This window comes from Chinchilla lanigera, unplaced genomic scaffold (genome assembly GCF_000276665.1).
Source record: "Chinchilla lanigera isolate Chin_1 unplaced genomic scaffold, ChiLan1.0 scaffold00005, whole genome shotgun sequence".
NCBI lineage: Eukaryota > Metazoa > Chordata > Mammalia > Rodentia > Chinchillidae > Chinchilla > Chinchilla lanigera.
The window spans coordinates 3,464,078-3,484,980 of NW_004955406.1; the positions used below are offsets into that span (position 1 = coordinate 3,464,078).

Here is a 20,903-nt window from a genome sequence, read left to right on the forward strand (position 1 = left end):
CTGTGGACCGAGGAGCTGGACCCACTTGAACAGAGCAGAGTTCACAGCTGTAATTTAGAGGGGAGCAGTGACCACTAGGGGACCTGTTGGTCTCCAGACAGACAAGTAGCAGAGCTAGGGAAGAACAAATGTTAACATGGAGAAGAACCCCCAAAACTAAAGATACACACATGAAAACACACATGAAACAGAAACTGGAAACACGCATACACTAAAACACGATAAAAGGACACAGAAGCAGGACTGAGCTCATCTGTTTCGTGTGTGGTTCTTTTTTTTAGTGGGCGGGAATTGAACTCAGAACTTCGTGCTTGCCAAGCAGGTGCTGTGCTGCAGAGCTATGCCCCCTGCCCCAAGCTCATCTATCTTGGGTGATTTTAATTTTATTTACTTTAATTACAAAACAGACCTAACAGTTAAGAAACAGCAGGGAAAGAAAACTGGTTTGTTACAGCTACAGAAAACTCAGCCTCCAGGAGCTAGAGGGCTGTGTGGAGCTTGTACAACACTGACCAAGTTCTTGGTACAACTTGGACAGGTGGTTAAACTCACCACAGCCTCCTCTAGGAGCTCTTGAAACTTGAGGTTTGTTGTCTGAGGGAAATCCACGAAGACAACAATCCGGGCGTGGTGGGCAACACCCCTAATCCCATCATTCAGGAAGCTGAGGCAGCAGGATTGCTGAGGTGGAGGCCAACCTGGACTACACAGTTCAAAGCCGGCCTGAACTACATAGCGAGGCCCTGTCTCCAAAAAACCAAACAGAGAAAGCTCACGACAGCACTGTGGGTGGGACAGAGGTCAGGACAAGTCCAAAAATGTCTCAGGCTGTTTTGGAGAGAGAAATGTGGGAGAATTGTCAGCAAGTGTTCGGAACCCAGGGCAGGGTTAACTCTGGAAATTCTGCAGGGCCATAACATTTACTTCTGCTGGCAGCAGAATGGGCAGATCAGTGGGATAGACCAGTGCAGAAAGAACCACAGCAAGGGACCTTTCCGAGCCGGCAGGGGAGTGGAAGGCTCTGCACGTGGCGGGAGTGTTACGCGGCTAGCAGTTTTGAAAATCAACGTTAGAGCTGGACACCTTCATGAACAGGTCCAGATCAAAGATTTGAAGTTTTATTTCTTCATTTAAACACAAAAAAATACCTGCTTTTGCACCCCAGCTGTCCTAAAACATAATGGACAATCAGGACAACAAGTATTTTCAGTCATGATAAAGACCTCATACCTGCCCCCGGGATAGTCTGAGCTTCTAAACGGCAGAGGATGCAAACAAAGCGGAACAGGAAATGTCCACCGTGTACCCTAGAAAGACGCTCACGTTTGTTTCTGATCCCTGTGTGAAAGCCCTGGGTTCCGTCCCCAGGATGGAGCGGCCTGGAGCTGAGTTAATCACCAGTAGCCGGGGATGGAATCAATCGCAGGTAACAGAGCCAGCAGGAAAACCCCAGCCCTCACTATTGGGGCCTTATGAAGTTGGTGGATGGGTCGTGCGTACATGGACAGGGCCCCCGTTCCACACGGCTGGGGTCCAAGGGGTTGGAAACTGATTAGTGTATGAAAAACCTCCCCACACTGGGTGTCAGAAGTACAAATAAAACACTTCAGCCGTGGATGTCAACTCAGACATAATCTTCACCCAGGTGTAACAATGCACAGCTGTAATCCCAGCACTTGGGAGGCTGAGGCAGGAGGGCCACTGCAAGTTCAAGGCCAGCCGGGGCTACACAGTGAGTTCAAAGCCAGCCTGAACTGCACAGTGAGACCCTCTCGCTCTCCAAATAAATATTTAAGAATTATCAGTCTGTGTCAAAGTGCCCAGCCTAAAGCACACGAAATAGAATACCTCACGTTAGATTAGCCATTTTAAAAAATGATGATACAGTATTAGGAGGGAGAAAAATGACTTATATTCGGTTGGTACCTGATACTGGGTGGTGGTTCTTTTTTAAAGGAAATGCCATATATAGTCAAGGTTTTAGAAGGTGTTTTGTTTGATCCTGAAAGTGCGTTTCTAAGAATCTACCCCCGGACGCTACTTCAGAGCTCTGGGTTTCAGGTTGGTCTCCCCTGCGGCATGGCCTGTAAGAGCTCCAGGGAGGGAAACCCCGTGTCCACATGTAACGTGCAAAGCGCGATTTCTGCACCCACCGCGATATTCTTCCCCGGCGAGAACGTCCCCCTCGTTAAGGCAGGGCGGACATGAACCGCTGTGGAGGAAACGGAGCCCACGGAGACTGCGGAGGGGCCTCACCTCCAGGGGCGCTGGCGAGGAAGCAAGAGCAGCTCGCGTTCCTCATTCACGTTTGCGTTCTTTGAATTTATTGAGAAAGTCTGACTTTTGCCCGCCATCCACACCCTATCAAGACGTCACCTAAGGGTCTTTGAGACGCAGCCACAGCACCTGCAGTAAATGAGCACCCTTGAAGCGCAGTGACCCCGCAGCCTCACCGTTCTCCCTGCACCGGGAGGCACGGCTCTGCATGCAGTAGGTGCTCGGTAAAGGCCTCGAGGGTGCACTAAGCCCCCCTGCACACAGCTGGTGGGGGCTTGTGCGAGGTGAGGGGTAGCCCCAGATCCCGGGCATTGGCCCTGGAGGAGCCTGGCAGGCGCGGGAGGCCCGGCTCCTCCGGCTGCAAACGCACAGCCCGTCCCAGCTTGGCCCCGGAGGCTGGGCTGCAGGAGCCGCCTTCCCGCGGGCCATGCGGGTGAGCGCCCTTATGCTCATAACACACGGGGGGCTGGGGATTTAGCGCAGCGGCACAGCGCCTGCCCCGCAAGCGCAAGGTCGTGAGTTCGATTCTCGGTACCGGAAAAAAGGAAAAAGTGGGGGGAAAAAAAAAATGATACAACACATGGTTGGGAAGGGAAAAAAATGTTTCTCCCGTCTCTGAAAAAGCAGAGCGCTGCACAGAACCATGCGACGAGAGCTGGAATGTCTGCTCTCACAGCCCGGAAGAAGGTCCCCACCCTAGCCGCCGCCCTCCTCCGCTTCCTTCCCCGAGAGCAGGCAGTCATCCCCCACCACCAAGAAGCCACTTGGTGCAAGCAACGCATCGCCTTTATTCTCTGCCGTCATTCAAGTTTGCCAGGCACATTACAGGAGGCAGGAAGGGAAACGTGACTGCAGCTGTGAAGCGCCGTCGGGCCGCGCCAGGGTGAGGTGTGAACCATGCCGTGACGTCGCGGGAGAAGGAAAGCGTCCGAGATGCATCTGACACTCAGCTGAGCCGCAAGCGCACGCGGCAGGTGGCAGGTCGCAGGGCCGGGGGTCCCCAACGTGGCTCCGCCCCAGCCGGCCCGAGGGCGGCGCGAGATTTGAACACGTGAATCCCCGACAGTTCCTGATGGAAACCGGCGAGCCGCGCAACGTCAGCGGCTTTCGATCTCCCGTTTGATCTCGGAGATGTAGGGATGATCCTTGCCGTGAGCGACCTCCATGATGGCCAGGGCCTAGGAGACAGAGACGGTGAGCGCCAGCCGCCCGCCGCCCGGGTCTGGACTCTGCAGCTCTCCGCGCCCTCACCCTCGTCCCCAGGCTGGCTTGTGACACAAAAAGCAAGGAACCAACGGAGCATCCAAGACCTATGGCTGAGCAAGACATTCCGCAAAGGTATCCGGGCACTGCCAGCTCGAGGAAAGCCGCAGAGAAACGGCCTTGCTTGCCCCAGTGTTCTCCATGTTTCTACACCAACGCACTTTCCAATTGGGACCCAGCGGGCTTATCTCCCGCCGTCTCACCGAGGCCAGACAGGCGCTGCCTTAGATGATAAAGTCCACAGCCCGGACAGAAATGTTACACGAAACCCACACTGCCATCCTCCCTGGGCCTGGCCCTCCAGTCTGAAATGTGGGGTGCCCCATTGCCCCGCGGGGTCCCCTGCAGGGTTGGGGAGCAAAGAGCGCCCGGCCTCTGAGCCTCACTGGGGATTGGAATATGTATAGGAGAGAGAACCTGTCCCTGATCTTCGCTGTATGGACGTCCACCCACCGAGCTGCGGGAACAACGCCCGGCTGCCGCTGCAAGTTCCTGCTAGGTGCGAGGGTCAGACTGGGCCTACCAGCGGCCACCAAACCTGCAGCTCAGAAAGAGCCCCCTTTATTGCAATATGGGGGCTCCCTCATGCCAGGCAAGTGCTATACGAGTGAGCTACCCCTCCAGCCCCTTTTATTTTTCTATTTTGAGACATGGTGTCACTGAGTCACCTAGGATGGCATGAAGCTTGTGACCCTCCTGCTTCGGCCTCCTGAGTAGGCAGGATTACAGGAGCTAAGCGTGTTGCCTGGCAGGACCCCTAGCTGAATGAATTTGAAGGAAAGCTCAGCCACATACCCCAGGATCCCTTTTTTTGAGACAGGGTCTTGCTATGTAGCTCAGGCTGGCCTCCAACTCACAGAGATCCTCCTGCCCCAGCCTCCCAGCCCAGCCAACAGCCTGCCCAACTTCCCTGTGTGGTGGTGCTGGCCATGGCAGGGCCTGCGATCACAGCTGCCCTTCTGCTGCAGGCACCCTTTCCGTTCCCGAGGCAGACCGGACGCAGGCCCAGCTCCATGCACCCCACGCCCGACACGCACCTTCTTCAGGGCTTTCTCGCCGGCAGCTCTGTTCTCCAGGCCCAGATGCAGGCGGCCAAGCTTCAGCCACACGGAGGCCACGTTGAGCGAGTACAGAGGGTAGTGCCGGCTGCAGAGAGACGGCAGGCGCCCGTCAGGGCGGCGGGGACCCACCCGCCAGGCTGGGGCCGAGCCTGGAGGGCTCCTCAGGGATGCCACCCGGGCAGCTTCTGCGTTTTGGAAAAGCCACATCAAAACGGCTGGAGGAATCCTGCACAGGAATGTCTGTGAACACCGGATCCTAAGCCAGACCTGTCTATCTTAGGTGTGCGCATGGCAAAGCCAGGAGAAACGGTCTTTCGTCTCCTGAGGACCGAGACCGGGGTCCTCACCTGAGCTACATCTCCAGCACCCCCTTCCCTTTAAATTTTTTTTTGGAGGTAGGTTCGCACGAAGGCCCCCCGAGTGGGATCAAACTTGCAGTCCTTCTGCCTCAGCCTCCCAGACGGTACTGCTTGGGAAAGCATCTTTAAAAGTAAGCGAGCCGTCAATGAGAAGGGTGATATAAACCGCCTAGCCAAGGAGCATCGCTGGTCCGGGGCCGCTCGGCTCTTCCGGGCTCTTCCCCGGCTGTCCAGCAAGGGCTGGCCGAGGCAGGCGCTGTCGGGTGTGGCCCGATGGCAGCGCTGGTGGTAAAGCTGTTTATGCCCAGGCGGGCCCTAGCCATGTGCACGCCGAGCTCCTGCAGGAAGCCGGGGACCCGGAGCCGAAGGCAGGAGCGAGGGAGGGCAGCTGCGGTGGGCTCCAAACCAAGTTTTCCGGAGCGGAGGTGGAGAGCCGGCCTCCCTCGGGCTCCCCCTGCTGGCTGCCTGAGGCACAGCAGGTAGGTAGGGCTGAATTGGTCGCGGAAATTCAGACCGGACACTTGAGGGGTGCTGAGGGCCTCCCCTGCTCATGAGGAACACTCTGTGCTTCTAAAACACAAGGGCTTCCGGCTCTCGGGCCCGGGTATTGCAACCCACCCGGTCTTGGGCAGACCCTGTAAATGCGCGGTGTCCAGGGGTCTGGGCTCCCTCGGTCCCCGCGTTGAAGCGTCCTACCAGACCCAGATGTCCAAGCCACGACTTCCTCTGCCGTCCACTTCCTGTTTAATAACCGGGGACAGGACTGGTCCCTGGGCTAAGTGATTACTGTCACAATTTACAACTCAAATAGTTCCATTCAAAGGGTGGGGAGGGCATCAAATAACCACAGCCAACCCCTGTGCTTTGCATGCGTGTGGCCCTGCACCCCGCCCCCCCCCCGGCCCCGCACCAAAAGCAGGAGCTTTGTTATGGTGGTCACAGCTCCTTCAAATACCCTCCACCTAGCTGGGAGGCTCAGGCAGGAGGATCACAAGTTAGAGCCCAGCACGGGCAACTTAGCGACTCAGTGAGGCCTTTTTGGACCCCTTGGGTGTCACCACATATACTGAAAGCCAGGACTGCAGTCTGAGAAAAGCAAAAGCACGGGGTGGTGGGAATGGCGCTGGAAAACCTGTTTTTGCGTCTGCCACTTACCGACTCCTAAGTGAGATCGACTTAGAAGGGGCGGTGGGCGGGTGGCTTCTTAGCAGCGGCCCCAATTCAGCACGGCCCGCAGCCGCCCTGCACACCCTCACTCTGACTCCCTAGAGGGCTCCCCCGCGGGTGGAGGAAGCAGACCCGGCTCGGGGGAGCAGTGCCTCACACCCGCCCCTCGCATGCAGACTGGAGAGGCAGCCACTGTCCCAGCGAGCTGCGACACGGCCGGGAGCTGCCACCTCCCGCTGCCGCAGGGCCAGCGCGTGGCAGTCACCTGTAGGGCTTGATGATCTTCTGCCCGTACCTCAGGGCGCCCTCCCAGTCCTGCAGGTACAGGCAGACGCCCATGGCCTGATACATCATGTGCAGCATGTACACGTTGCTGTCCTCGAACACCGAGCTCATCTTCTCCTGGCTCAGCTCGCAGATCTCCAGCAGCTCGCTAGGGGGTGCTGCGGAGTCAAGGAAACCACCGGCGGGGCCACCCTGGGGGAGCTGGACTGTCCCCCACCCATTCCTGATGCCCCTCAAAGAAGCCCGGCACAGGTGGCAAAGCGAAGGTGAAAGGTGGTAACTTCCTAGAAGAAACCAGGGCAAAAGATCTCCCCTGTCACACAAGACCAAAGACCCAGCCCCGCGGTTTGGACGGAACAGCACTGCTGAGGACCCCAAGTCCTCAGACTTCCAGGTAAGTCCAACCCTTCCCCCTAACCAGACCTTCACCACCTCCGCTGGGACCTTTTTCTTTTCTCTTTTTCGCTAGCACTGGGGGATGAACCGCTGAGCACACACGAGAACAGGACCAGACGCAAGAACAGAGGGCTCCCTGGACCTTGTCAGCCTCATCAGACCCCTGAGATACGGAGAGCAGAGAGCAGACCCTAGGCGGCCACCAGAGCGGGCCCCGCACAGCTTCCTTCCACATCGAGGCCGACCCACGGGCGTCCGCGCCCCGCGGCGGCGAGGTGAGGATATACTTGTAGTGCTTGGCTCTCCGGAACTCCTCGATGACGTTGCGAGCGTACCGGACCATGTCCCGGATGGCTTCGGCCTGCGGAGGGTCGCTGAGCTTGCGGATTTCCACCTTGGCCTTATCCTGAGGGAAATGCCCACAATGCAAAGCGTCAGCTGCCCCAGCAACGCTGCGGACAGAGCATCTTCCGGGCAAAGGCCGAGGCGGAGGAGAGCGCAAGGAATCAGGCAAGGGACCTAAGGCAGTCGGACGCTCCACGGCCTTCCAGACACAGCAGCACTGACTTTGCAGCGTGCGTCGCAAGCCGAGTCAGGGTAACGGGTGGGCCTGCCGGGGTGATGCCAGGGGAAGCCCACAGCTGCTGGGGAAGGCTGGGTGCTGCGGGTGTCCGACCGCGGGCCGGAAGGCCAGGGACCTGGCGGGCGATCGGAGCGGGCAGGCCGCGGCCGTCGCAGGGCTCACCTTGTCCCTGGTGGTGCACTCCCGGCACTCGCAGGTGAAGAAGTAGGAATCTCTCAGCCGGTCGTTCCTGTCTTCCGTCGGGTAGAGGAGGTCGATGTAGCTGGTGAACACCTGAAGCCCGAAAAGGTGACGCCTTGGTCCACTACAGGGAAACCGACCCTGGCCACCCTGGCGGCTCTGCAAACACCTGGGGTGGCCCCGCAGGGCAGAGCACAGCGCAGGAGGCCGCGGCAGGGGGACACGCACGCCCGCTCTGACAGCCAGCGGCCCTGTGGGGGTGGGGGATGCAGGCTCGGGTCCCTAACCCGCGGGGTGGGCAGTGAGGTCCCTGGCTCCTTCCTCTGCAGAGAGCGGCTGGATTTCTCCTCCTCTCGGCAAAGGTTCCACTGGACACAGACGACACCGGCCTCTGAGGCCCAGGGAGGGGGACAGCGTCATCTTGGGGGGCCATCCATTCTCCTGCCCCTGCTCTTCTGAGCCCATGGAGAAGGGTGGCGGTCAGTGTTCGCTGCACTCACGCACACGTCTGCTCAAACTGGCGGACTTTACACGGCCACCCGCATGCCAGGACCTCGGGCACTGCCATGCTCTCCTGGACCCCAAGGGCAGAGGGCAAGCCGCGCCCAGAGCACTGACCAAGGCTGAGCAGCCAGCTTCCGGTGTCACAGGACTTCCTCCAAGTGACTGAGGGACGCAGTGCAATGAACACAAGCGTCCACAAGATGGCGACAAAGGCCAGTCCAGCGTCCCCCACGTGGCTCAAAGGAGCCTAAGACACCAGGGAGGCTGGCCTCTCTTGCCACCCCCAGGAGCGGGGGCGGATGATTTTATTCCAGCTGACTGCGACTATCTGTTCCAACAAAGAGCATCTGGTGACAGTGGGAAGCCCATAAGGCCCTGGGAGACGAAGACAGCCTGCCCCAGGGACACCCTCCTCACGGTGGCCCTAGCAGGCGTGGAAAGGTCGACCTGAACATCAGACTTTAGGTCACAGTTGACCGGGGACCAGTTAACACCTTCCAGAGAAATCACTTAAAGGTTCGATCACGAGGTCACAGCAGATAAAGGAAGGAGAGAGAGTGGCACCCGGAGGCACTGCAGCCCTCGGTGAGGGAGAGAGTGGGGTGCCCCCTGCCCGTACACTGCCTCTACTTGCCCTCTCACGGCGCACAAATGGCGCTGAGGTGACCTCTGAAAAGGACGTGAAATGCGCCTGTGACGCCCGGAGTGGACCTGCAGCTAGTGGGGGCGGCCTGATTCGGCAGCACTGCTTTGGAGGTTTGGGTTGGGGGTCCAGAGACTGACAACGGGACACAGGCTCTCGGGGGAATGGCTGTGTCCGTCTGGTCTTCAGGCAGCCAGCCTCCTTTCTCTTGAAATCTCTGCTGCGAGAGAAACTCAAATCTACACCTTCCTGCAGCTTCTTGACCCAAGGAGGAGCCGGCAGAAGCCCCAGCGTGGGCCGCTGAGCCCGGGTCGCTCATCTGATCTCTGAGCCCTGCAAGGCCTGGTACAGCTACAGCTGAGCTCGGGACACGCTCGCATAGGTGCTGCCCACTGAGGCTGCCACAGCCCAGGCGGGTCCTCACTCACCTCTTCCCCGGGGTGGATCTCCTGTACCGCCCGCACTTCCGCCAGCGTCCCCTTGTAGGTCACAATGACATTGGGGCAACAGCTATGATTCATCAGTGCCACGCTGTGGGACAGAGGAGAAAACCCAGTTCCCTCCAGGGCACGCACAGACCGCAGGTGACCGTTTAGCTCCCTGTTGACTGAATTAGACGAACTGAATCTTTGGAAACCAACCAAAAAATATCTATGTATCTATATATCTCACCAGCTCTGACTATTCTGCACTGGTTCTGTTATGCATTTGTAATAATGTCTAACACCTTAAACTTTAACTGTGTTAAAAAGCGAAATCCACAATTCAAAGCAGTGATATCGAAGCAGAGAACAAAAGACATCAATACAAACAAGAGATGCTAGAGCTATTCCTCCCAGTACCTGCACCTCTGACTCCTCTGCACAACCGTGAGGACAAATGGTCGTCCTCTGTGGGCCGCTTTTGTCTAAGTGGATCATTTCTTGGGTGCCTTCCTCAGATGTGGAGAAACGCCAGCTGCTAAGTGTGCGAGGGCCTGTGATCCCCCAGGGCCCCGAGAAGCCCATTTGAGTCTCTCTGCACCTCAATTTCCTCATCTGGAAAATTGGGACATTTCTGCTCCTGCTGCTCACTGTCTGCTTTTCGGGGACAGCAAGGAGACAGAGATTCGCCTGTGAGGGGCTTTGAGGTTTCTGATTATATAAAGGTCAAAGTTCTGAGAACAGAAATTTCTAAACTACAGGGAGAACGTGCTTGATCTCTGAGAATGCGGCCTTTGAAATCACAATGCCAATATGATTTCAGCCCAAGGGGATTTTTCCCCCAATTAAAAATGCCTGGAAACTGGGGCTCGGGCTCCTGAGGGCACGCACACCCGCCTGTCCCTGCTCTGAGGGCCAGCGCCACCTCGTGGCCCTTTGGGGACTGAACCCCTCTCCGGCTCACCCCAAGAATACGCAAAAGAAAAGGGGCTGCGATAACGGGGAGGACGCCTCACCGTGCTGGAGGGGCCCCGACAACCTGGCAGCCATCCCCAGGTGGGGGTGCGGTCTGCGGGGAGGACGCTCCCACATGCCGCAGACAGGAGATCAGAACCAGGGACTCTGACTAACGGACTGGAAGGGCCTGTCGTAAGGAGAGGCAGATTGCTCCAAGTCTGGCAGAGGGGCACTAATTCTTCGTCCTGATAGACTCCCGGCTAAAATGGGAGGGAAAGGCTCAGGCTGCAGCCAGGCACAGGCACCTAAGCCAGCTCTCACCCATGGGGTGGTGGGGTCCCCCAGCAATGGTGGCTACAAACTCCACTACTCCCACACTTTCTATAGGTGCTGAGAGCAGAGACGCCTTGAAGTGCACTTCACACCCGAGTTGTCTACACGGCCTTCGCTGCAGGGACCATGCACCTTCTCTTCTCTGCCCTCTGCCGAGAGCTGCAGTCTGAGGGAACTCTCCCAGCATGCTTTTCGGGGACACAGCCTCATATGCAGACTCAGTGCTGGCACCAGTCTGGCCTCAGGGGCATTAATGAGAACAAACTTGCCCTCTGCTTCTGGAAAGCCCATGAGGCTGCTTCCGACCCATGGAATGGGGCAGATTTTCCTCCTTCTGACCTGCAGAATGCACACAGCCTGGCAGTACACACACACACACACACACACACACACACACACACACACATGTTAGAGGTCTCCTGCGCTGGCCTCCACAGAACCCCAGCAGCCTTGAAGCACGGGCGTCCCCTTCCTGTGCATTAACCAAGGCTGGGGACACGGGAGTCCGGGAAATACACCATTCTGGAAACACCCATCCCTCTGGAGACCAGGGCTGGGGAGCCACTAACGTCAGAGCTGGTAGAACAAAACCCAGTCTCAGCGCTGCACCTTAACTTGCAGGCGTCTCTCTGGTCCAGTGCAAATAACCTTTATGTAGTGAAAAAACTGTAAACGCTGTTCAGTTCTGTGTCTCACCCAGCAGTCTTGTTCTCTTAAAAATAATCCCCTCACTCCACAAACGCTCTGTGAAGCGCACAAAAACCCTCCATTCCGCAACTGTATTTTGGTAGCTTTTTGCACATTTTCTGAATGTTCCTAAAGTAGAGAGAAAAATAGGACGGGTCTTTCAAATGTCTCCCTACCTCGCTGCTTTAGCATAGTCTCCCAGGAAACTGTGCTGTTTTTATATTGATATTTAAAAAAAAAAAAAAAGACAAACTGACGTATTCTCTACAAAGGCTATGGCTTTCTTGGTTAGTGATTAATGCTCCGTTGGCATAAGCAACCCTAAGATTTCCAGAACTACACACATGCAGAAAGCAAATTCCACAGCAGGGCACGGGCTGCTCCTTCTGCGCATGCTATAAAATATTCTTTAATAACAGCTCTCCGCCTAGCAGGACTTAACAAGCAACTCTTCTCTTAACTACTACCTTTGGATCTTAAATGTAGGGGAAATATTTTGAAATGTGGCAGATTAAAAAGCTGTCTTAATTCACTTGGAGTTTCATGCCTGCCACATGCCGTTAGGTGGGTTATATAAAAATCCAAAAAAAAAAAAAAATCAAATTAGTGTTAAATAAGTACAAAGGAAAAGAAACGAAGTCAAACTCAACCTACTCAGGAAATATCGCTGATCCCAAATGGGAAAGTTCTTCATCTTCAATGGTGAAGCCATTACAGTTAACCTGCAGGGATCGGAGAGAGGGAGAGAGAGAGAGAAAGGCTTCAGCGCCCCTCTGGGGAGAGATCATTTCTTTAATTGTGACCTTTGACAAGTTACCTAGGAAGATGCCCCAGTTTGGTGGCTTCAAAACCTTTTCTTTTGGCCTCAATGTCCTTTGTTCAAACAAAATTTCCTCATCAGCCCAGCCGAAGGCTGAAGCCCCTCCTTGTGCAGCCCCCGCACACAGACCTGAGGACTCGCAGGTCCCCCGAGGCTCTGAGGACTGGGGGGTGCACATCTGAGCGGGGCCCAGCAGGCCACGGGTCGGGTACCTGGGGTCTAACCCCCATCACACCGCAGCTCCCTGTGTGACAGGAGCCCATCGCCGGGTCATGTGCCCTTGACAAAGCAGCTGCTGAATCCCACGCTCGTCTCAGAGGTGAGGTCGGCAACTCAGAAAGCCCTCATTTATCTCATCTAATTGCTGTCCCTCTCTTGAGGGGCCGAGGGACCAAGGGCCCGAGCTGAGGAGCTGGGGTCTTTCGTGCTTCAGCCACTCTCTCGTCCTTTGGAAGAAATGCTGCATTAGGAAACGCCAGGGCGACGGTCACCTTCTGGGGGTGGGAGCTGGAGGGAGTGGGCTGAATACGAGGAGGATCCTTGCCAGGTTCCACATTCTAATGCTTTCTTTCACAGGCCACTGCGCCCAGCGAGGGACATCTCCCGGGAGACACTGCAGGTAACAGCACACAGCTGAGGTCCCTGCTCCCTCTCACACCTGAGATACCACACCTGGCATCCGATGGGCCTTGGGAAACAAGCATCTGATCAGCACTTACCGGGAGCCAGGCCTTGGCCTGATGTTGCCACTAACAAGCTCATCAATGCACAATGGCCCCCAGCTTTACTGTAACTGCCCATCCTACAGCTGGGAAAAATGAGGCCAAGGGGATTAAGTGGCCTGCACAAGGACATGTGAAAACAGTGACTGCTGAACAGGAGTCAGAATCCCCATGGGCCTTCTGACAGCAAACCCTGGCTTCTTCACACAGAGCCTTGTTTCTTCTAAAAAGCAGTTGTGTCTACTAAATGTTAATGGGGCAATTTTACATAAAGGACTTTGGCAAGGGCTGCAGAACCTTGGGATCCACTAAACTAGGAGCTACAGAAGATTTTATGCATACTGTTTACAATGGGAGGCTAGTACAACAATACCCAGCCTTTGAAATCCCCAAGGGCTGGGTATTTCTAAGAAGACTTAGCAAACTAATTTTTGTGCCAACTCCAAGTACCCTGACCATTTCTGTCACTGGGACATTAACCAATGGCCACCAGCCAACATTAGGTGGGAGTAAATTCGGATTTTCATTCATTCAACGAAACTGATGATGGTATGACTTGTGTGTCCTCACCTTAGTGGCCAGGTACCAAATGACCCATACACACTCTCACACTTGACACCAACATGCCTTAGCAGTCTCTGGCTCCCCCAAGTGTTTGGAGAATGAATGAATGAATGAATGAATGAATGAGTGAATTACCAAAAGGAACTAGGACAGACAGACTGCCTTGGGTGCCGGATTCTTGCTCTTGGCCTCTGAGACGCCCTTCTCTGTGGGAGCCCCCCAGGCCCAACCCTGATTCTGGAATGCTTCAGGCTTGAGCTTGCTCCAACCTGCAGCCCCTCCACGGCCTCCCTCACAAGCAAAGGCTGCTGTAAGCACTGTTCCCTTCCGGCCTGCTTGCCCTCCCTTCTGAGCTCTCCCTGGAGAAGAAAAGCAAACCTGCACATTAAGGAAGATGCGTGGGCCACAGTTATTTTTTTTTCTTTCAAGACAAATCAGGCGTGAGAGCTTTGTGGAAGCTCTTCTCATAAGCAGCATTTAGACTAGATGGAGGCTGCACGGCAAAAATAACTCCCCCACCACGCTCGAACTTGGTAATCAGAACACACCTCAGCACTGTGGCTGGAGCACAGTGACCTTTGGCTGCCAGCTACTGCTCGTGGCCATGGCCTCTGTGGACCAGGAAGGCAGGAAGGTCTCGGGCTGAGAGGCCAGCCCAGGGCAACAGTGGACGGAGCCCACTCTTCCTCTGCTTGGAATACTGAATCCCCTTTTCAAATTTACTTTAAAATGTGATGTGTGGGTGAGTGGGTGTCCGTACACAATCTTGGAATGTTCTCTGTGATGTGATAAGTCTCAAGTCTATAAGGGAATGGACTGTCTATAGCTTGAGTATTTTTCTCTTAGGCACAAAAATGAGCCAGATTTTCCAAGTGAGTCCAAACTTCAAAGCCTGACTCGCTTTCACCACAAATACACTCGCACTTGTGTGATCTGTGTCTTGAATGTTGTTGTGAAAACAGTTCCCCCTCACCACATTGCCGTGGAAAAGTCCTGTCAGTGTCTCTTACCATGGAGAGGGAAGGTATCACTTTTCATACTTGAAGAAATGGTACTCTTGCCCTGTGTGATGCTGCACACCTGTAATCCCAGCCACTTTTGAGGCTGAGGCAGGAGGATCACAAGTTCCACACCAGGCTGAGGAACTCAGCAAAACCTTGTCTCAAAAAAACACAAAAAGGGCTGAGAATGTAGTTCAATGGTAGAGTGACTGTCTAGCATGCACAGGGCCCTGAGTTCAGTCCCCAGCAAAGAAGAAAAAGAGGGGAAAGGAAGCAGGGATGAGGCAGAAGAAGAAGAGGAAGTGGAGGAGGAAGAGAAGAGGAGAGAAAAGAAGAAAAAAAATTTCACTGGTCATGTCTCAACTAGAAAAAATAAATCATGGACTCAGTTTCTCAAAAAAAAAAAATTAAAAGAATTAATTCTTTAGCTTTGTTGCGTTGCCCAAATTTATAAATCCAGGACAACATGAAAACCAGAAAGGTTTTTTGTGACCTCTGCCTTGGGCCCATTGCCCTTCTGTAAGGAAGAGCAGCTTCCCGACTACAGCACTCACACCGTTCAAGTGCGTCCACACGAGCACGAACACTATGACAGGACTCACTCAGCTGTCACCGGGGGTCCTCTAGGACTATGTGTGTACACTTTTTCTCTGTGTGTGTAATTCTTAAAATGTGCTTTTCTACCTGTTTCTTCTGGTATTTTTAAAAACTTATACATTGTTCCTGGTAGAAAGTCAAAAAAAAAAAAAAAAAAAAAAAAGTCACACAGTGAAAGCAGCGTGTTCCACAGTTTAGAAGAAGCCAACCGTGAAGGCTCACGCCGCCTTTCAGGGCAGATGTTTCCGTGGTGTGCACAGTCTTCGTCCTGGTTTTACACCTGCTCATCCTGTCCCAGCCTCCGCAGGCAGCCTCCCAAAGTGAAGGCCACGGAACCTTCCGTCACACGGCTCTGCTATAACTTACTTAAACGCCCAGCGCTGGCCCTTTACAATATGTTGTTTCTCCCCGCTTGCCTCCTCCCTGCTTCCTTCTCTTCTCTTTTAAAAGAACCCTAAAATAAACAAGCATATGAATCTCCATCCCTGATCTCTGAGTCTTTCCTGAGGACCCGTTCCTGGAAACGGAATCAGTGGCTCAGAGGATATGTAAGTGCTGCATATTCTGTCCTTGCCCGAAACGTGCAAGGCTGTTTAGTGCGTCTGACACAGACAGTTCCAGCAGGGCAGGCCGCTACTGACGCCCAGGGACCGGACTATGGTGCTCACTTTCGGGGAAAGTCACATTCACCAGCAAGGAGCAGAAAACGCCTGGAGAGAAACCCAAGCCCAGCTAGCGGGGCACAAGGCCCTACTCAGCGCCCCAGCCTCAGCCTCCCGACGGCCCGCGGTCCAGTCTGCTCATCACTTCCGAGTTGCTCTTCTCTCCAAGCACCTCTGAGTGTTCACTCTATCTGATTTTGGAAAACCTTAGCCTCTCTGAGAACACCCTGGGGCCCCTGCACCCTGCAGGCTCCTGTCTGTACCCCGCAGGCTTCAGAGGGGACCTCTTTCTGGGGAGCTTGACAGAGGCTTATTTTCTGTTAGAGCAGGCTTCAGAGCAGAGCAGCTAAGACCACAAACAGAGTCCTGGAGTGGCCTTTTCTCTGCGAAGAGCTCAACGTGCTCCAGGGCGCGGGACTGAGACCCGGCTGCATGAGTGCTCTGCATTTCCTTCCCGACAGCCCCCGAAACAGTACTCGGAGGACCTGATCTGCCCGGGTCGCCAGCAAGGCTGGGGCCACACAGGGCACAGAGGGTTCAGGGCCCGCAGCTGGGTGGGCCCAATCCCACCTGCTTCACTGACAGGTGCGGGGAAAGGTGGGCGCTGTCACCACGCCTGGGACACGGCGCTCGGCTCACCTGTGCGAAGAGGACCACCAGGCTGTCGTGGTCGGGGAACTCGAGGTGCTTGGAGTAGAACTGGTGCAACGTGGCGATGTCGCTCTGAATCAAATCCTTCTTCTCGTTGTCCAGCTTGTCCAGATCTGCGGACACACGGGCACAGCTCACGCTGGGAAGCCCCGTCGCCAGCCCTGCCCTTTCCTTACGGTAAGTGGCACGGAGTACGGGAAGGGAGCGGCCACGCCCACCCTAGAGAACATTTTCCCCACTGCTCGGTCTAATGGTCAAACCCAGGGGAAGCAAGCCTGCAGTTTCCTCTGTGCTCCCTCTACCCACCAGAGGTCACCGGGCCCTGACACGGAGGGCGGCAAGGAGGGGTGAGGACTGATCTGCTCAAGGGCCCCAGTGGGCCTTGGGATCTGTGTCAGTCAAGCGACCAGGCGGCCTGATTTAGCGCCTTTTGTAAGAACATCAGCTGTTTCCAGAACTGCAGTTCAGCAAAGATCCAGAAATATTCAGCGTGCTCAGACACTCTACAGCCCACCTCTAGAATGCACCTCTGCTCCCCTTAAGTACCCCCTCATAAACACGTCAACTCAGGGGGAACTTCAAAACATTTTTCAAAACAGCGCACCAATCAAAATAAAGCTAATAATTAAAAAAAAAAAAATCACCATCCTTATGAAGAAAATGGAGCGCTCCTTCCTTTCCTCCATCCTAGCTCATCCACATTAAATGTGTGGCTAAAGCAACTTCCCGGCCCGTCACACAAAGACTTACGTGATTCAAATTCCTTCACAGCTAACAATCTCTCGGAAGGTGTTCTCTCTGGGTGGATTTTCTAGTAATTGGGGAAGAAGTCACACAGACAAGAGATGTTAACAGCCAGTGTAGAAAGTAGTGCTTTCACTTTAACCTCAATGTGAAGAAAAAGCAACGACTTTCAAGGAAGTAAAGGCAGCTACCCAAGGAGCGCACGTCTCAGGCCCAATGTCCACATCCAAAAGGCTCTTTTCAAAGCTTTGTGAAGAGTCCACTGGATTTCTGACACCCCGAGACTGCCACGCACACAGTAGGCTCAGAAAAGCTTGTTACTGGAGAGAACCGCACCAGAAAACAACTTTTTAGGGTCCTTACTTAAAAGGACTGGGTCTACAGATGAACCATCCTATTTATTATTTCTCCTTCTAAAAAGGAACAAAATCCAACCCCCATCCATTTTACACTTTCTTTAAGCATAGGCTAAAATGATCTCAAATTCTGTGTTTCAAAAAGAACACTTTCGGTTGTATCTGTGAGCTCAGATGCACTTGAAACATGTCGCTGGCTTTGTTCTAGACACCCCGAGAGGCGCTAACAATAGTAAACCCGCCAGGCTTTGAGAACATGAATAAACTTGGTGTTGACAAGAGTTCAAACGCAGAGCTCCGGAGCTGCCCGAGGCCCCGGCTTTGTAATCTGGCTATTCAATTTGGGGATACAGGTGGCCTCACTGGGCGCGCTCACCTCCCTAGTTAACATGTTAAGCTTCCCCTTGGTAGTTTGGTAGCCTGTCTCCCCTAATCCTTTGCAAGCTACTGGAATACAAATGGTCTGGTTTTTTAATCATCGAGTCCTACAGAGATGAAAGGACGGCCAGGTAACTTTTCATTGCATAGGCTATTAGCAGTAGTAGTAATTATAATAAAGCTTGAATGAGACGAGCGTAAACTCCTAGCAGCATTCAAGCCTCCCCTCCCGCTGTCAGAACATTTCAGCGGTTCTTTCTGGGAGTAGCAATCTTCCATTCACAGGATGCGCTTCGGTTAAGATTAGCAAGACCTCTTGCCTAGGAAAGCGACCGGTTCAGGAAGTACTCAGCCTCTTCTGGGAGCCGAACACCACATCACAAGTACCACCGATGAGAAAGGGGACAGGAGAGACCCAGAAGGCAGGTCTCCTCGGCCACAGACACCATGGCTTTGCCACCCTGACACCTTGTCACCACGCCCAGTCACACTGATTCCATAGCCTTTTCCTCCGCCGGCTGCTCTGTATAAACAGGGAGATAATTTCCTAAGGATGCAACTTAGCCTCGCACAAGGAAAAACAGCTCAGGTTTTTGGGGCTCACTACACAGATACCCTCAAATGGCTGTCACTGTCCTGAGCTGCCATCCAGGTCTTCCTGCAGCACCTGATCCAACCCGAGCCCAGGAGACTGAAGAGTGCAGAGATGTTCTCTTCTCTGCAGGCCTCCAGCATCGTCACTTGGTGTATAGACACCTGTTGTTCCTTACAATCACATTTGCTTAGACTTACAAGAAAAAGACACATGGAGGTGGGAGGGAAGGAGGTGGATGCAAGTTCAGCTTTAAGAGGCCTCGCCACTGCCACCGATTTCCCTAGCAACATGGAGAATGGTTCACAAGGCCAAGTCCTAGGGCAGTGACGGTGAACCTTTCAGAGACGAGGGCCCAAACTGCAACCCCAAGCCTCCATATTTATCACCAAGTGCCAACACTGCCATTAAACCTGAACACTGAGGTTTTAGTTTAGAAATAACAACCGTTATTCAGAGCTCAGCTGCTGAGGAGACTTGGCCCGCACGCTGACAGAAAGAGGGCTCTGTGTGCCCGCTGTGGCACTCGCTGTCATAGGTTCGCCACCACTGTCCCAGAGCAGCTTCCTGTTCCGCTGTTTCCTGCTTCCTCCGGAAGTCAGGTGTCCAGTTACATGCAACCAGGAAGGGCCCAAGAAAGGGGCGGACAGTCTCACACCTGCACCATCTCTCTGATGGTCTGTTCCAGTGGGCAGCAGCTCTTTCTTTCCTCTTCCCCTCCCTCTTGCCTCAGTTTCCACTTTCCCATTCTGTCTCTTCTTTGCCCCAGCAGCACCCTGCCTCTGCCTTCTAATTCTTTGTCCACGCACCAGCAAGAAAGCACAGGAGAGCAGATAAAGCCCAGGAGAGGCAGGCACAGCATGCTGTCTGCGTCAGAAAGGGCAGAGGGAAAAGCTTGACTCTAAAGAAGCTCAGGATGTCACGACCAGGGCTGTGAGCTGGGCCTGGGGCTAGCAACATCCTAACTGTACAGTGCAGGCCTCAGGGCAGCTTACACCGGAAGCCCTTCTCCCATCCCACCCACACAGCTGTGACGGGAGACAGAGTCAAAATGTCACCCAAGGTCAGATACTCATTTTTCTGTAACTGAAGAAAAAATAAATAAAATGCACTTGAACGTGATCCCCTTGCCTCACCTGTTTGGCCAGAATCCTTGCTGTCAGCCTCACAGTCTCCGAGGGGTTCCAGTTCTCCCCAAAGACAACCATGGAGGAGCACTCCAGCTTGTGCATGGGCCAATCTTCTCTCTGGGAAGATTTTTAAAAATTATCAAAACACTGACACAGGCACGAGAAGAATAAAGTACAAGAAGGCAGCATGCAACACGACCCCCAGCTAGGGTGAGCTGAAATGCGTTTCCTTCTGGAAAACACAAAGACGCTCAGGAAAGCTGGAGGAAAACATCGTCTTGGCGGGAGGTTATCTCATGACTCGATGCAGGCCTGTTCCAGGTTACTGGGAGGAGAGAACTCGCCAAGCATCTGGTGTCTTTCTGCAGTGCTGCAGTCTGCCGAGCCACAGCGTGCCTTCCCCTGGCCTGCAGGAGTGCTCGGAACGCCGGGCGAGCAAGGTGGGGACCAGCGGCTGACGTGACCCTGTGCCCTATGGCTCTGGTCTAGCTCTGCTCTCCCCTGGACTGACACCAACAACCTTCCTTTTACCAGTGGCTTTTTTTTTTCCCATAAAAAGCACGAACGAGAGCTTTGTAAGGGCCCTCAAAGTCTGGGAGGGCAGGAAAAGGCAGAAACAGACTTCTCTAGTTCAGGTGACTGAAAAGAACTGCTTCGTCCCGGCCCGGGTCTCAGGTTGTGCTCTATTCCGGCAGGGTGGAGCTCTGTCCCCTGGGATGGGACAGCAGCGAGCAGGCCGCTGTGGGGCTCTGAAGTGTTCTGAGGACCAGGGATTAAACGTGGTGACAAGGCTGGTGACAGGCTCAGCGTGAGACGACCCAGGATGGAGCCTGCTCAACCAACGCGGGCCCTGCCGGCTCTCGGCTCAGGACGTCTGCTGGCTTCTCGTGAGGCCAAAGGCCAAGTCCTACAGATGACAGGGGCAAGGCACAGGGACAAGGCCCCCTCCTCCTGCAACCCCGTTCTCTCCCACGCCTTCTCGGGACACCGGCCGTGTGCACCCTGCCAGACAGCCCTTCCCTGCCCCGGCTGCTTCGCGGTCCCTCTCCACTTGCAACAGTGCAGACCTGGCGCCCTTTAGTGCAGTATCCATTCCCTTGAAACCAAGGACCTGCGTGTGCTTTGCTCACGGATGCAGCCACAGGCCCTGTACGTGTGCCGACATTTCTCAAGCATCACATGGTGGTCCAGGGCACGGAGCTGCCCCGCTGCCCCAGTCCCACCTGGTCCCCAGGAGGGAGGACTCGGCGCCACCTCAGGATTCCGTGCCGGATCCGGCACAGCCCGTGGCTCCAGGTCCGTGCCCAGAAGTTCCGCAGAGTTAAATAACATCGTGCCAAATATAACCGGGCGCACGGAGAGACAGCGATGACAGCGAGGCCCAGGGGAGCGGGGGACCTGTTTTTAGTCAAAGTCTCCAACTCAAGCACACGGAGGAGGCGCTGAGCTGGTGACAGGTGGCTGCACTCCTCGCTCAGGCGCAGAGGCAGAGCCTAAGGCAGGGACCAAGGAGACCTCTGGGTCCCCGAGGAGACGGGCACAAAGGGCTGGAACAGGGGGAGCACGACG

General features: G+C 54.7%; 1 protein-coding gene across 1 annotated transcript in view; it reads right to left on the reverse strand.

Moving 5' to 3' along the window:
* Window positions 1–3,045: 3,045 nt before the first annotated feature.
* The window catches only part of Smyd2 (SET and MYND domain containing 2), a 42,034-nt gene continuing 24,176 nt past the window's right edge, over window positions 3,046–20,903 (reverse strand). The window contains exons 4-13 of the mRNA XM_005375447.2: window positions 19,341–19,451; window positions 16,885–16,945; window positions 16,123–16,247; window positions 11,772–11,839; window positions 9,147–9,249; window positions 7,554–7,664; window positions 7,094–7,214; window positions 6,393–6,567; window positions 4,578–4,686; window positions 3,046–3,455 (exon numbers count right to left, since the gene is read on the reverse strand). Coding sequence (XP_005375504.2) covers window positions 3,375–3,455; window positions 4,578–4,686; window positions 6,393–6,567; window positions 7,094–7,214; window positions 7,554–7,664; window positions 9,147–9,249; window positions 11,772–11,839; window positions 16,123–16,247; window positions 16,885–16,945; window positions 19,341–19,451 — 1,065 coding nt within the window. The 3' untranslated portion in view covers window positions 3,046–3,374. The remainder of the gene's footprint in view (window positions 3,456–4,577; window positions 4,687–6,392; window positions 6,568–7,093; window positions 7,215–7,553; window positions 7,665–9,146; window positions 9,250–11,771; window positions 11,840–16,122; window positions 16,248–16,884; window positions 16,946–19,340; window positions 19,452–20,903) is intronic.